Source organism: Anolis carolinensis, chromosome 2 (assembly GCF_035594765.1).
Source record: "Anolis carolinensis isolate JA03-04 chromosome 2, rAnoCar3.1.pri, whole genome shotgun sequence".
Classification (NCBI taxonomy): Eukaryota; Metazoa; Chordata; class Lepidosauria; order Squamata; family Dactyloidae; genus Anolis; species Anolis carolinensis.
In genome coordinates this window covers 279,746,211-279,763,483 of record NC_085842.1, presented here as the reverse complement: position 1 = coordinate 279,763,483, position 17,273 = coordinate 279,746,211, and the positions used below count along the sequence as shown (strand labels likewise).

At 39.8% G+C, this 17,273-nt stretch overlaps 1 protein-coding gene across 5 annotated transcripts in view; it reads left to right on the top strand.

Annotated features, from left to right (window-relative positions):
• The window catches only part of adgrv1 (adhesion G protein-coupled receptor V1), a 328,646-nt gene that overhangs the window by 126,214 nt on the left and 185,159 nt on the right, over positions 1–17,273 (top strand). For all 5 annotated transcript variants that reach the window (XR_010003540.1, XR_010003541.1, XM_008103035.3 and 2 more), the window contains exons 60-67: positions 305–422; positions 1,333–1,456; positions 3,682–3,820; positions 6,822–7,007; positions 7,774–8,006; positions 8,980–9,128; positions 11,776–11,977; positions 12,369–12,588. Coding sequence is in view for 3 of the 5 variants with exons in the window: in XM_008103035.3 (XP_008101242.2) it covers positions 305–422; positions 1,333–1,456; positions 3,682–3,820; positions 6,822–7,007; positions 7,774–8,006; positions 8,980–9,128; positions 11,776–11,977; positions 12,369–12,588 (1,371 nt within the window). In the remaining 2 variants the exon portion in view is untranslated. The remainder of the gene's footprint in view (positions 1–304; positions 423–1,332; positions 1,457–3,681; positions 3,821–6,821; positions 7,008–7,773; positions 8,007–8,979; positions 9,129–11,775; positions 11,978–12,368; positions 12,589–17,273) is intronic.

Below are 17,273 nucleotides of genomic sequence, written 5' to 3'. Positions count from 1 at the left end.
AATTTAATGTGAAGTTGTGTTCGGCTCTGAACAAGAATTATGTGTTCAATAAAAAAATCCACATTGATTTGTTTAGGGCAAAAAATCCTCCCTATTAAGTCCTCATATTCTGTCAAGGGAGCCTTGGGATCTCAGGTGGCTTTTTAAATCAAGTAGAAGGCACTTAATTATGATTAATAACTATTATTATAATTAATGATAACATTTTCTATATATAAATCTGTTTAGTGACAGATATATATTTTCTTCTGTCAGCAAACCAAGTGACAGCTTTAAAATGAGTGATTGTTTCATTCTAATACAGATGGACTCCCAGAAAACCATAGTTCTGCAAGCAATTCAAGATCTGCTGTTGGAAGGTGATGAAAGCTATGCAGTTCAGCTTCTATCTACTGATGACACTGAGATATCACCAATAAATGGTAAATAGACCCAACGTTTCCAAATGAGGATATGTTTAGCTACAATTAGAGAAAAAGCTCACCATTACCTTTTGCTCATGGAGGAGGGAAGATCAGCAGTATGTTGTGTTCCTTTCTGTCTCATGCGCTTTCTTAGGGCCTTCCTTCCTTCCTTCCTTCCTTCCTTCCTTCCTTCCTTCCTTCCTTCCTTCCTTCCTTCCTTCCTTCCTTCCTTCTATGTGTTGTGTGTTCCATTTGTTACCTCCTCCTCATCTCCTTCTTTCCCTCCTTCCTTCTTCCAACATAGGGAAGGAGGGGGGGAGAGAATAATTGAGAGCAAGATGTGTTATAGCAGGATGTCCCTTCTCCAAAGACAAAGTTTTAATAAACTTTTTCCATGTGTGTATGATAGAACCAATTAGGACATGACATTTATAACCCAGGAACAAAAATCATAGTCCAGGAGAGGGGGTGTTTATTTTCTAAAAGAAAATGGGGGAGGGACAGTGGGTGGGATAAGCTCTCTACAATGTGATGGCAAATCAACTGAGAACTACTGAGTAAAATGGATAGTTTGTTAGTGTGTGGTGGAGGTAGGAAAATCATCCATTTAATTTCAAAGCAGAGTATGCCTGAGCTGTATGGAAAACCTATTCTTCCAAACACTTGACATGTTCAGTGGGATGAAGTCTTAAATTACAAAATAAGGGACAGTCGAAGCACTCTTGTACAATGCCATGTCAGTTGCAAATTGCTAATTTTCAGAAATTGACTGCAGTAATAATGAGCACTATAATGAGAACTCAGCTGTGTCATATGGCTAGAAATAATGGCTTACAATATTAATATTTATGAACTGCTTTGCTTTCAATAAACAAATTATCAGTCATGGCAACAAGTTTTTTATCAGCAAATGTTTTTGTATTTACAGGTATAGCAACTATCACTATATTGGGAGATCGTGGAGCTTCTGGGTTTGTTGGGATAGCTCCATCATCCACACATATCCTGATAGGGGAACCTGTAGGAAAATATAATGGGACTTCTTTTATTGGGTAAGTACATTACTAAGTTCTTTACTTTGGTTTTTGTCAAAGACAGAACGCCACCAAATAGAGTACAACACAGTTTATTGAAGTTACAGAACTAAAAAATGCCCGTAGGAAGCAAAGGACTAGGCAAACACTTGTCTTCAGTGTGAAAAGTAACAGAAACAGCTCCGTTTGAATTAAAACGGTTCGAAAGGATAAACCGGATTAAACAGGAGTTTAATCCGGATTAAATCAAAAGTGCTTACTTCAGCCTGGCAATTTAAACAAACAAAAGTTGGTAAACAGAGGTCAAAATGAACACAAAAAACTGGCAGCAGATTCCTCTCTGCTACTCAAAAGCTACAGATGAGTAACTCAGGCTGTTTACTCCTCCGTGCAACGAGCGAAATCCGGGTCCAGGCACATCAATCAGGGTAACGGCGGTCAGCAGGGTCCCAATCCGGTCCAAGGTCGAAAGCCAAGTGCAGACGTCTAAAGTTCCACAAGTTCCACCGATAGCCACAGAAGGGATAGTCCGAGGTCGTAGTCAGTCAGTCAGTCCAGCGTCAATCCAGAGTAATTAATGTCCGTCAAAAAGACGACGGAGGTCCAAGCTATCAAGATTAAACACAAGTTGCACAGAAAAACCCCACACAGTTCCTCCCGCCGTCTATGCCCAGTGTCCTTGGTAACTTACGTATCCAGCAACGAATCACACCCGTCTTCAGGAAGTTCCCCAACAAGAGCCCAAGCGTTCGTCCAGATTACCTTGCCCAACGCAATTAGCCATTGATCCTAAACCCCATTTTATCCCAGTTCATAACTCCTCATCGCTGACAGCTGCTATCCTAATTCCAGGTGCCTCATCATCATCATCCTCATCGGAGCTAAAACACCTTTGACTACGCCCCACAGCATCCCCAGCTGTGGATCCCGCTCCATCCCTCCAGCCCGTCCATGTGTCTGATCCTGCAACCCTCCAATCGCCTCCCATGCTATCATTGCCGGTGACACCCAAATCCTCCCTCACACGAGTCCACTCCATGTCATCCTCCTCTGAGCTAACCATCTCTTCCTCCATTCCCTCGGTAAAACCCTCAAATGAGTCTTCATCTGTTGGTTCTGCAAATAAGTCCCGGAGCCGTTTCCTTTCACGCTCCTCAAAAGAATCTGACTCTCGAGGAGTCTTACGACCCCGTCTCCTAGTACCGGAGCCAGAAGGCTCAACCATAACAGTTTTGAAATACTGTTGAGATATTTAAGCATTTATTTGCCAAGAATAACATTCCATCTTTAGTTAAATTACCATATATGTTTGATAACATTTAATAACTTTAAACATTTTTTTTAAAAAGGTAGTCAACTAATAGGAATGCTGGTTTTCTTGCTTTTTGTGATTTGTGGATCGAGATGCTGAATAATTCAAGTAGTTCACATTCACCTCATTGGATGCTGGGATTATTCCCAGTTATTGGCCTCTGGGCATGCTGGTTGGGTGATTATGGGAGTTATTGTCCAAAAAATAACTTTTCAAGGTTATGAATTATTGCCTCTTAAATTAAAGACAGTCATACATGTACATATAAATGGAAATCATGTCTCCTTACAAACATCTATGATTCTGTACAAATAAAATATTATCCATGATTTGGGAAAAGTGATGGCATTTATTAGAATAAACAATTATATTATAAAAGACATTTTGACTTCTGTTTCCAATTTAGGAAATTTTGAATGCAGATGCTATCTTTCTCCACTGTATTTAATGGATAACCAGCATTCTGGACTACTGAATAACTTTATACTAGATGTCAAGCCAACTACAGAATATTCCTAGACTAAATGTAGTTGTAGAGTCAACACAGGACTAATAGCAAAAGTGACTAGTAATGATAGCTTCAAATGCTCATGACAGTAGGTGCTTCTATCAATTCTCTTCCCCATGATTTTTGTGGCTACTATTGCTCGTGAAGCTGAAAACTAGAAATGCTTTAGAATACTCAGTTTATCTGAAGATCAGATTACTTGTGTGTCCAGCCTCAGGATTAATGAAATCATGTAAATACATCAGTCTATGATACAATTGTTACAATATACAATGGCCCTTTCAGAAGATGTCAGTCATTTTTTAAGAAAAGTGTTCTACCTAGAATTAATTGCTTTATTTTTACTTGAAGGCATTTGAAGGACAAAACCAAATACATTAAATCGAGTTTGAAATATGACCATGTTCCTGTTGTTGTCTGCAGGATTGTACGTGGGCCAGGGATTTCTGGAGAAATCACAGTCTTTTGGAATATCACACCACCCAATAAGAAGGAATTTGCGGAGATATCAGGAAATTTTACCATGAGAGACAAGCAGTCTGCTGCTGTTGTAATGATACAGGTATGGACTATACTGTTCTTGTCATGGTAACTGTATATTATAAATGATGCGCCGAAGATGTGTATGTCTGTAGAGGGTGAAACACAATGAATAGAAATCCCAAAGACCTGACCATCAGTCAGGGGCTGCCCATGATGAGATATACACACAAAAAACAGGTAATGAACTTTACTTCCTCTTTCATAAAACTAGAACGCATGTTCACCTACTGAATCAGAATAGTTAGTGATTAAGAGCAGATAAAAGGATGTTTGCCTTCACCTAGTTCATAGTTCTAGTGCAGAAGTGACAACTTTGATGTTGTTCTTGTCATTTCTGTGCCATGACATTTACGGTGCAGTACAAAAATAAAACAGACAGTCTTGCCAAAGCTGTATATAGAGCAAGAGAGAGTGAAAAGGGAGGGAGGACAGGAATTGTCAAGAGTCAGACGCCAGTTAACATACAAACAGAGTTTATTCCGAAGATAAGCCAGAAAATAACATAAACACAGGAAATATCCTTGAAACACTTCACTTTTCAGTGTTTCGAGAGTAGATTGGACAATAATAACTCAAAAACGAGCCACGCTAATTTCCCATGCTGGCATTCAATAAAAAACTAAATAACGCTTCAATTCAGCTTTGGAAAACAAATAGAGTTAATTGCTGGAAAATAAACAAACTAGAAAAGCAATAAAGCTGCTTCCACGGTGCAGATAAGCCGAAAGCCTCAAAGGGATGATGAATAGCCGTTCCTCCTGGGTGACCAAACACTCACACCCAAACACCAGGTGTCCCAAATCTACTCAGAGTCTGAACTCCACACAGCTAGAGCTCGTGGATCTGGAGTACCTAGCAATTCGTCGGAGTCCCAATCATCCTGCCCACACTTAGCCCCATGAACACTTAAAGAACCATCCTCCCTTCTCCAAGCATCCCAATTGGGATCAGCTCCTGCAGAAACCCCAGGTTCAGAAGTATCCATAGGCCCCAAATCCCCAGACATCTCCGGTGGCTGTGCCCATTCAGTGCCCGCTTCCCCAGCCTCCACCTGTTCCTCAGCATCCATCTCCCCATCTGAATCTTCCTCAGAAGATCCCCCATATAGCTCTCTAAGTCGCTTCCTGCGCAACTCCTCCAGTGAACCCTCATCACGAGGGTTTTTTTCTTCCTCTTCGAATTCCATCACCATCAACCATAATCCCCGAAGGCGCAGTCACAACAGGAATAATGTACATTCAGTTCACTTTTATTTTGAGCAACTGAAGTGTAGAAGCCAAAGTCATTTTGCTCATATATTTATAAATTTTTGTTTGTTCACCACTTTAATAAATACATATTTTAAGTGATTAACCCTGATTCGGAATAAACTAATTTAAGTCATCTACTTAAAAATACAATAAAATAAATACATCCAGTTACAGGGGAATACATTGATGTGGGATGGTTTTATTAGTGGCTACCCTTGATTTTGGCTATTTACCATTTCCAGTATCAGTTGATGGAGAACACAAGATGACAGATTCAGCTGTATGTATCTCCTGCTAGTGGACTTCCTATGGACAACTGCCTGACTTTTGAACTAGATAAGCCTTTGTGGTGATCCAGTATGGCTCTTCTCGTGTTTTTAACTCACTTGATGGGAAAGTTGTATGTGACATCTTCTTACATGACAACATACAGTGATGTCACAATACCACCTACTCCTTGAGTCCTAGCAACACAGCCAGTAACTGTCTTTCTGTATGTCTCAGATATCCCTGCAGGCAGGGATGTGATTTTCCTATATGCTTCTGTAAAGAAGTATGAATTTTAATTTACAGATGCCATGTTTAACTGTGTTTTAAAAAGGGTTAATATTTCAGTTACTCAGCACTCAGAGTTGGTTGCCATGGAGAAGGGGGTGGAGCCAACTGGGTTAGCTGAAGAAAGCAGAATTTGGAGGGAAAGTCAGTCAGTTAGTGTCTGTGGTCAGCGAACCACAGGGAAGTCTGATTCTCAGTTGGAGGATCAGGGTGGCTCAAATGAGGAAATTTGAGTCAATTCTAAAATAAGTTTGGTGACTTATTTTAGGTAGTCTGGGCTCTGTTGAAGCTCAAGGAAGGCTGATCCTAAGTTAGGGGATCAGGGATAAAATAGGTTTGATGACTTATTTTAGGTAGTCTGGGCTCTGTTGAAGCTCAGGGAAGGCTGATCCTAAGTTAGGGAATCAGGGATAAAATAAGTTTGGTGACTTATTTTAAGGTAGTCTGTTTCCAGATAAGGAACAGATTGTCTGTGACTGAAATTCATAGGGTGAAAGCAGTATAGAAAGAAGTGGAGAAAGGAGTGACATTTCAGGAAGTTTGAATCACCTCATTCTGTTATTGCAATGGTTAAGGAACATGCCTCAAACAAGAGGAAAAGTTATTGTAACCATTAAGCTTGTGCCTGAATAAACTTGTTATTATTCCTTCAAACATCTCAGTTTCTGTCATACATACAAACATCAAGAATAAACAAGAAGAAGAAAGAAAAATAAAAGTCTCCTCTCTAGGTAGCTAGTGGCTACGTATTCCTATAGTGGTGGCAAGAGTTGATAATCCCCTTAACATCTGGTGGCCGCATTATAAACATCTTTACCTCTGGTGGCAGCGTTTAAATAAAACATATTTATATTGGTGGCAGCGGATATATATGTTAAATATATAATAATTAATTAATTAAAAACAACCTCCATCTCCACATCTCCGCAAATTGGTATAAGAGGTGGGATTTCAAAAAGATTCCCCTCTGCCTGAGTTCTTTACAGCTTCCTATAGCAAATAAGGAACATTTTGGAGTATGGAAAGGAGAAGCCATAAAAAATAGCAGCAACATGGATGATGCCCAAAAGTTCTGCAGAAGGTGTGTACATATGTGTCTTCAGTGGCTGAGAGATTGGAGTTCAGATTTGTACACATTTAACTGCAGAATGCTACCTTTCCATTCATGTGACTATTTGGCAATCTTTTTTGTTTAGACTAATTTCTTTTCTCTAGGCTCTAGATGATGATCTTCCAGAGGAAAAACATTACTATCAGTTTCACCTAACTGGTATCAGCAATGGTGGGATCATCAATGAGTCCACCAGCACAGCCTATATCACAATGGCTGCCAGTGACATGCCCTATGGGCAGTTTGCATTTTCCCAGCAACTACTTCAGGTGGCAGAAGAGGAAAAATGGGTATGTGGAGTTTAAATCTGAATTATTTTAAGTTTAATGCCATCATATACTACCCAAACATTTCTAGAAAGCTCATGGTGGCAGTGTGCTTTAGTTCTATTTTGATTTATCAGAGATGTGTCACTTAATTAATCTCGTATTAGAAATGAGCAGATTCTATGAGCTAATATGAGCACATATGGGCTTGAAGAAGTCTGTACTTAAACCAAGTATGATGTGATCCCAGAACTTGGTTTTTTCCTTTATCATGTAGGAATTATATGCAAAAGCTAGCTAAAATGTTAGAACTGGGAGCAATCCTACATTCATCTGCAGATCATAGTCTAACCTTTGGCCCACAAAATTATATCTTGTTGAGGCAACATCTTTCTGTTCAGTCTTACTGGTATTGCCTTGAGTTCTATTTTGGCAGGTGGGGGATGGGGATTGTATCAGTCCAATAAATAAAAAGGAATTACAGAAGAAACTATTGCTTATCTACAGAGAAGAGCCATTGCTATGCATGTTATGACATAAATACACATGGTCCCTCTGTATTTGTACATATTTCTCTGTCATTTCTCTGGCAGTTAGTGATCATCTCTTACTACAGAATAGTAAGAATGCAACAAATATGCTTGCCAAATTGTTTTTTTTTATACTAAGAATGTTACTACTATTTACCAGAAATCAAATACAAAAATCAAATCATTGATATGTTTAATTAAATGTAGTATGTTTGGAAAAATACACTGATTAATCCCTAAGAAATATTTGTTTCCAACAGGCAAATGTCACAGTTGTCCGTTCACATGGATATTATGGGCAAATTTGTCTCTGGTACCAGATACAGAATGGGACAGCAGTACAAGGCATGGATTTTGCTCCTTTGTTGAGAGAGCTTACATTTAAATCTAATGAGACTTCTAAAACTATTTATATTGAAATCTATGATGATGAACTTCCTGAAGGTCCTGAAGAGTTTTCAATAGAGCTTCTAGGACTGGAACTACTAGGAAGGTAAAAATAAATGTTATGGTATAGGAAAAATTTAGCCACAGAAGTAAAATGTGCTAAATATGGAATATAACTTAGCAATCCTGGATATATTAGTTGATTTTATTTCTGAGTTCAGTAGTGGATTACACCATAGAAATTTAAGACTGGTTGTAAAGTAGAAACACTATTTTTTGTGAACATAGTTTGTTCTGACTATACAAAAGTGAGATTGAAAACCAGTATTGCTAACCAGGCTTACAGATTCCTGTACAGATTCGTTTTGAACATTTGCTTTCAACTTGTTCAGAAGCCCTACGGGCATGGGCTCTGCCACCATTTTTTTACTGGCTGCAACAGAACAGTGGTTGTAGAATACTAGCTGCTTTAGGTTTCTTTCAGTTACACGTTGAGTGCAGGGAGGGAGGCAGCCACTAAAAGGAAAAGGATTCAAGGAAGTGAGGTTTCTGGAGCCGCTTTCTTTACATCCAGGTCTCCTCTAAAGATAGAAGAGAAAGGATCCCAAGAAGCGAGGTTTCTGAAACCCTTTATTAAACCCAGGTCTCCTCTACAGACAAATGGGAAAGGATCGCAGAAGAGTGGTATTTTAACTCGGATTCTTTTAATCCACGTCTTAATGAAGGATAAAAGGACAAACTATGCCGAAAATGACAGGAAGGGAGCCTGGGAAGCCCCCCCCCTCCCATAATGGGCTGGATAGAAAATGAATCTTTTGGCTTACTGGATAGAAAATGGATTTCTGTCCTCACAAATTCAGGAGGCTCCCGAAACAGATTGCAGTTTAACCAGATTTCATATGGCTTACTGAAAACCCAGGCTAATTCTCATAATACCAAGCAATATAGCTGTTGTAATGTTTAAACCAAGTTGATTTAGAGTAGGACAAAGGTTGGAAAACCCAAGAATCAGAAGATTTAATCTAATTAATTAATTTTTGCCTAACATCTTTGTATTTTCCCCCACATGGTTTTGCAAGTGGATTTGATTTTACAATAAAAGAATATGGACTGCAGATTGACCAGCCTCCTGGGATAGGTAATGCTTCAGCAATGAGAGTCATTATATCTAAAAGTGACAATGCAGAAGGAATAATTGAATTTGATCCACTGTATACAACTCTACAAGGTAGGTCAAGATTTAGCATACTATTGTATTATTCAGAGTTATTTTCAGTGACTTTATCATTATTTATAATAGTTACAGAGCATGGGTGAAGGCATGGCATCTTTATTGGGCTGGTTTGATCAGTACTTGGGTGGAAGTTCACTTCGGAACCAGGTATGCTCTTGACCTTTCTGGTGGACAAAAAAGCAGATTGTCAATAAACACTGCTGCTTATTTAACATCATGTAGTTTACAGATTATTATTTGAAAATAATAAATATTCCATATTTAAGATTTATTTTGGATTTTGAAGTGCTTTGATGTACATAATGACTTTCCTTGGAAAAGGAAACATTAAATTCATTTATGTTTCATATACATCTTATACACATAACCTGGAGTTAATTTTATACACTTTAAAAAAATAATTTTGTGCACAGGGAAGCAGTTCTTTTCATTGAATTATCAGAAGGTGTCATTACCTTTTAATTATGTTCATAGTTTTTGATTTAGGAGCATTTTTTATTTTAGAATTCTGGATAAGTGATGCTCAATTTGTATTACGTTTTCACTTTCTGTGGCTTTTATTCTGTTGGCTTTCTGAATGTCAGTAGCATACAAAATATAAATAAATATCTTTCTATATGGCAAAAACATTAACATATATGTGTATGTGTATGTGTGTGTGTGTGTGTGTGTGTGTGTGTGTGTGTGTTTTCTTCAGAGTCTGATGGCACTTTTTGATGTTTCCTACTTTTACCTTTCTTATTTACTAGCTGACTGGCTCATAGAGACCAGGCCTTTGGTAATCTGTATTACTGAAGTACATTCTTTCCCCCATATATTGGATCTATCATGTGATAAGTGTGTCTTTCCTGAATAAACAAGATTGATAGGTCCAAAGATATTTTGCAATATAATATGGCCAATTGATATATATGAAGAATAAAGTTCTTCCTTAGTGGGCTCAATAGCTTATGTAAAACATATGAATAAACAAACAGAAATCATGCATGGACCTTCTATATTAGTTTCAGTCTATATAAAATTAGTGTTTTCTGCTATTATAGAGAACACATGGTTCTTTGAAAATTGACAGAAGAATGTGTTGAAACAACCAGCCATTAGGCAAAGCAAAGGCAAGCACATGTGTCTGTACCCTGTGTTTGTTGTACAGCTCCCCACACATCAGAAGAAGTGTTTAGCATTTCCCTGAGAGCAGCAGGGTGACTGATTCTCATTCTCTTCCTTCAGCATTTCAAAAAGAAAAGCTGGGAGTCAGGAATCCCTTACAATTGGGCGGAGAATGTGTGATCCTCTAGATGTTCCTCATGATTAATCTTTGTGGGCCACATGCCCTCAAAGGAGAGCTTGAAGGGCACTCAACACATTGACATTCTCCCAAATATCAAACACATTTCATCACACTTGGCTAAAATCAAGAGTGAAAGGATATTAGATTTCTCCTGAGTTAAAAGTCAAATGAGTAGGTCTTCCAACCTATCAGGGTTCTTCATTCAGCCCACAAAATGTCTTGGAGAAATCCTGGCTTTCTTTGAGCTTCTTCCTTAAGACCTGCAAACTCCCTGAAAGGTATCTCCCCAGTCTTCAGTATCTTGTCAGGGAAAGTGGAGAACAACTTCCACCAATGCTTGCAAGTTTCACCAAAAGAGCTCTGGTCATTATTTCCAAGGATCAACAGTATGTCTTTTCATACCATTTCTTTGGGAAAGAAAGCAGAAGGGAATGAGTGTATAGGGGGCACTTGGTTCCAGGCCACTCTGTGAATAAAAAAAATCCATTGAAGATCAGTTAGATCTCAGGTGCATATGAAAGTCTTATTGATCAAATGTGTGTGTGTGAAAGTATATCTGTCCATCCATCCAACCATCTGTCTATGCCAGGTATGGGAAAACTTTGGCCCTCCAGGTGTTTTGGACTCCCAGGAATCCCAGCCAGCTTACCGGCTGTTAGGCATTGTAGGAGTTGAAGTCCAAAACACCTGGAGAGCAAAAGTTTGCCCATGCCTGGTCAATGCTGTAAAGGCTATTGCTAGGTGACAATCCACTGGCCCTTTGAGATGTCACTCGATTGGCTATTGCTAGGTGAAGGATTGGCTGTTTCTAGGCGCCCTCTGTCATGTTACTAGGGAAGAAAGGTGACATGTATATGAGGGGAAGTGAGGAAGGAAGGAAAAAGCCACAAAGAGAACTATGTTGCCATGGAGATATGGCAGAGTTGAAGAAGGGAGGGAGGGAGGGAGGGAGGAAGGAAGGAAGGAAAAGAAAGGAAAGGGGAAAGGTATGAGTTGGGAAAGAGAACAAAGGAATGAAAGCAGGGGGGAAGTGGCCCCTCTGACTCCTGACCAATCCTGGGTAGATATGCTAATTGATTATAATTTTAGATCTGTAATATTTGTCCTCCATGATAAACATAAGCAGGTGCGGTCATGTTGCTTACGGATGTCCCATAGAAAAATACATGGAAAAATGATGCACAGGATAGGGTTTCAGTTTGATCTAAAATAGTCCTTGTGTTCTTAAGATTTTAATGTTCTTATCCTACTTCAGGATTTTCTATATGTTGCAAGATCTTAAGCACAAGGTTGTTACATGCAAACGTGTGATTTAAGAAACTACACTAATCCATTGTAACCCATTGTTTGTAGTGGAAGAAGATGTTGGGGTGATAATGATTCCAGTAATGCGAAGACGTGGGAATTATGGCTATGTGACTGCAGATTTCATGTCTCGAAGTATTTCAGCACTTTCTGATGGCGTTGACTACAACATAGCAAATAATACAGTCATTTTTCATCATGGCCAAAATCAGGGCTTTATAAGTATTTTAATCATAGATGATGATGAAAGGTAATTATATTAAAAAACTTCTATTTCATTCATTATCCGACACTTCAGCGAATATGTTTTATGATATTGTGTCATCTAAGCAGAGCTGGTAGTAAAAAATGGATAAAACATCCAAAAATATATGATTATTGTTGGCTATTTGCAAAGTAACCTGAACTTTCAAAAGTATAGCAACAATTGATAGAAACAGGTGAGAAAGTTAATATAGCCATCTGTCCTCCAGTTATCAAGGACTTTTCCAAAAAAAATTAATGCAGGAATACATTGCAGTTACACAAGTAAGTGCATAGCATTCTGAACTATGTTAAATTTAGACTATACACTACCAGTAACTTCTCTTAGGTGAGGTTTACAAAAAGCTAAAATGTAGTTTTTGTTATACTTGGAACAGAGAAAATGCTGAGCAGTTTGAAATCCAGCTAACAGGAGCCAGTGGGGGAGCAGTACTCGGGCTCCATCTAGTGACCCAAATAACAATTGCCAAGAGTGATTCCCTACATGGAATTGTTCGATTCCTCAACCAAAGTAGAATAATTCTCCCAAATCCTGATGTAACATTGACGCTGTCCTTGGTGCTGGAAAGAACTGGAGGATTAATAGGAGATTCTCAGGTATGTGTATTCCCTCCTCCCTTCATGTTTTCTTTGATAGAAATGGGTTTTAATTGAAACTCACATGCTTTATAAATAATGAAACACAATTCATGCTCCTTTGTTTAAGTTTTCCATAAGATTATGATGTTGTTGTTATTACTATATTTATTTATATCCCACTTTGTCCCTCCCAAAAGAGACTCAAACCAGCTTGATATAAAAGCATTAGCATATGATTTAAAATAAACAAATATGTAAACATTAAAACAGAAATAAATATAAACAGTATTTTAAAAATTCACATTTAAAATATATTAAAATATATTCAAAGTTAAAAACCACAGCGCCCCTGACTAGATCTTAAAAACCTTCATCTTCCAAAGCCTGTCTGAATAAAAAGGTTTTAGCCTGCATGCAGCTCAGAATATGCAGGGGTTGTTTCTGTTATATATATGCTACTGAATATTATTCAATTTAGGGATAATGTCTTCACATCAGCAACACTATGGGAGAAACACTGAATACTCTTGAGTTTCCCTTGCAAGTCATAATGTGGTGGAAACATCCATTCCAGCATCTGTGTCCTATATTAGATTCTGAATTGCATCACCACCAGCTTAAATGGACTGGATCTAAATTTCTTCCCAGATTTTAATCCCCTTATTCATCTGAATGCTGCTTTCTACTTCTGTTAGTATATCCTCAGCTATAAAAGTGAGCAAGTAAACTCATAATAATTAGTTTGAATATTGTGTTTGCTAATATGTGATTTATAAGTAGAGACTTAAGAATAAATTATAAGAATTCATTATTCATAAATTGTACATTTTACAGTCTACTTTCTTCCATGTATTATAAAAAAAATGTTAGACTATTTTCATAGGCCAGTTGTAGTAAATAATGCTTCATCTTTTACAGAGACTCTGATTCAATTATCACAAAGTTTCATTTGAAACCCTAAGGTAAAGACACAGAGGGATAGCATTTCATATGAAATGGCTTCAGGATTGAAATTCTAAGATGTTTTGTGTTCAAATACTTGGGTCTTCATTGGGGCACTTGTTTCATTTGTCAGTATGTTTTTCTTGATGGCACCATCTTTGCAGAATTCTTCACACTTGAATAATATATTGACTTAGCTCTCTGTCTTCCTTCAAGCAACAAGGCAGGCACTATTATTTCAGTATGGATTTGGCCTGAGTTGTAGCTATATATTCCCCCATGTTCTTTATTGAAGTTGTTTATGCTTCTCTCTCTGAATCTGGCCAATTGCAATTTGTTTATATTTATTTTTAATGATCCTTAACCACTTGAATCAGCCACATGGATAGAAAATTGGAGAATGACTATATAAATGAGTAACAACAACAACAACAACAACAACAACAACAACAATTTTATTGCTTGCCCACCTCTTCTCATGGCTCAAGGCGGATTACAGCATTACTAAAACATAAACAAACATGTAATCATTTTTTAAAACTCCATAAAATACATATATTAAAACATATTTCCACAAAACAAAAATTAGGCATCCAGTGTTAAAATTCATCATTAAAACTAGGTAGGCCTGACGGAAGAGTTAGGTCTTCACTTGTATCTTACATTCTGACAACTGATCCAGCTGTTGGAGCTTTACTGGCAGATCATGAAGTGGCCAATGAAAAGGTCCTCTGGGTGGTGTTGTACTCCAGGCCTGGAAACACCTCAGACCACTGTAGCACACAAGAGTCCAGGAATATAAGCAAACAGTTTGTTCTCTCTCTCTCTCTCTCTCTCTCTCTCTCTCTATATATATATATATATATATATATATATATCCCTCCCTGGTGGTGCAGCGGGTTAAACCACTGAGCTGCTGAACTTGCTGACCGAAAGGTTGGCAGTTCGAATCTGGGAATGGGGTGAGCTTCTGCCCACCTAGCAGTTCAAAAACATGCAAATGTGAGTAGATCAATATGTACCACCTTGGTGGGAAGGTAATGTCACTCCATGCAGTCATGCTGGCCACATGACCTTGGAGGTGTCTACGCACAATGCTGGCTCTTCGGCTTAAAAATGGAGATGAGCGCCAACCTCCAGTGTCGGACATGACTAGACTTTACCTTATATAAAAACATATAAAATCAGGAATAAGAAAGGAAGATATATAATCCAAAAAGGTTTAGCAAAAGGTGAGAACCAAACAATAATCCAAATGTCTCATAAAGTTCCAAAGGTGACTGTCAAGGACAGAACGCCACAAGATTCAAAGTAACAGAGTTTATTAGATTACAGAACTCAAAAATGCCCGTAAAACACAAGGGCCAGGCAGTTTTTGCCTTTAGGAGCAAAAAGGGGCAAAAGTAAATGTTCAAAAGATAAACCGGATTAAACCGGAGTTTAATCCGGGTAAAAACAAACTGCTTACTTCAGCCTGGGTATAAACGAAACGAAAGCCAAGGAACAAAAGATACAAAGAATGCAACTAATTGGCAGCAGATTCCTCTCTGCTGCCAACACTGTGCTTAGAGTAACTTGCGTCGCTCCCCCACACACACAGCAGACAGGATCTCCAACACGAGTAATTCAGCCAAGGATTGTAGCAGTTGAGTAGACCAGTTCCGTTCCGTAGATCAAAGCCAGAAGCAGACGTTTGTAGTTTTTCCAAGTCCAAGAAGGGGGGGAAGACAAGCCGTGGTCAGTTCAGTCCGAGTTCTCAAAGCAGGAGATGGCGTCCGTCAAGAAGACGACGGAAGGTCAAGCTAATAAGAGTAAGCACAGGTTTGCACAAACAAATGCCCACACAATCCCTCCCGCCGTCTGACCCTGGATTCCAATCAACTTACGTCACAGCACAGGAAAGCACACAAGTCTTCAGGGAAGCGTCCCACACACACACGGATCCCAAGCGTTTGCCCAGATTACCTTGCCCAACGCAATTTGCAATTGCTCTCAAGCCCCATTTTATGCCAGTTACAAATCTTCATCACTGTCAGCTGTCCTCGTTAACCCGGGCGTTTCCTCATCACTTTCCTCGTCAGAGCTGGAACACCTCTGACTACGCCCAACAGCATCTCCAGCTGTGGATCCCGTCCCATCCCTCCAGCTAAACCATGGGTCTAATCCTGAAGGTCCCCATTCATCTTCTGTCCCATCATGGCCAGTGGCACCCACTTCCTCCCTTACCCGAGTCCAATCCATCTCATCCTCCTCTGAGCTAACCAGCCCCTCCTCCATTCTCTCCGTAAACCCTTCGAAAGACTCCTCGTCAGATGGTGCTGCAAATATGTCTCGCAGTCTTTTTCTCTCTCGCTCCTCGAGAGTATCTGACTCTCGAGGAGTCTTACGCCCACGTCTGTCAGTAACAGAGCCATGAGGCTCAATCATAACACTATCCCCTCTCACAAAGGCCTCCTCCCCCGATGGCGGAGAAGTGGCAGTGATACCCTCCGCTATAGCACCACGACGACTAGAGGTATCAAGTTTCAACAGCGAACGATGAAAGACTGGATGGACCTTTAAACTAGACGGTAAACGCAAACGAAACGCAACAGAAGAAATCTTTTTAACGATAGGAAAGGGACCCAAATACCGAGGCGCAAACTTTCCCCCAGCCTGTTTAATATGTTTGGAAGATAACCACACCAAATCCCCTTCTTCCAACTCCTCCCCTGCCTGCCTGTGGCGGTCAGCCTGAGTCTTCTGCGTTGCCTTAGCTTCCAACAGTAAGCGACGGGCAACATCATGCAATGCAGCCATTTCCGAAGAGCGGTACACAGGGTCCGAAGAGACCACATTGGTCGACGGCGCCACACCTCCCCGTGGGTGAAAACCATAAGTTAGCTCAAATGGCGTATGCTGACTAGACGTGTGCACCGCATTGTTGTAAGCAAATTCCGCCACCGGTAACCACTTTACCCAAGCCGTGGGTTGATCTAAACAAAAACAACGCAGATACTGCTCTAAGAGCCCATTAACCCGTTCCGACTGTCCATCCGTTTGCGGATGGAAAGCTGAAGACACGTTTAACTTAGTCCCCAAACACTCATGGAAGTGTTTCCAAAAGCGTGACACAAATTGCGGAGCCCTATCTGAAATAATCACCTCGGGTGCTCCGTGCAAACGATAGATGTGCTTTGTAAATAGTAAGGCCAACGTAGGGGCCGCCGGAATGGTTGAACAAGGAATAAAATGAGCCAGTTTACTAAATAAATCCACCACCACCCAAATACAAGTATAACCCCCAGACTTAGGCAAATCTGAAATAAAATCCATGGAAATGATTTGCCATGGCCTCTCCGGAACAGGTAAAGACGATAACAACCCTCTAGGGCGCCCAACAGGCGTCTTACTCTGCTGACAAACGGCGCAGCTGTCACAAAAGCGCAGAATGTCTTGCCGCATCTTTGGCCACCAGTAGCTCCTGGTGATAAGCTGTACGGTCTTGAACCTGCCAAAGTGCCCAGCCATGGGTTCGTCATGGTGGGCTCTAATCACCTCCAACCTGAGGGTCCCTACTGGTACGTAAACCTGCCCCCTACGCACCAATACCCCGTCTTGATCCTGGAGATGCGGCAGTATGGTACGGTTACCTGCAGAGAGCAGCATCAGTTGCTCCTGAGTCCACACATCATCCTTCTGAGCCTCAAGGATCTGGTCATGTAACCCAAGCTCATTATCTACAACACACAGAGAGGCAGTAGGCAAGATGGTCTGACATA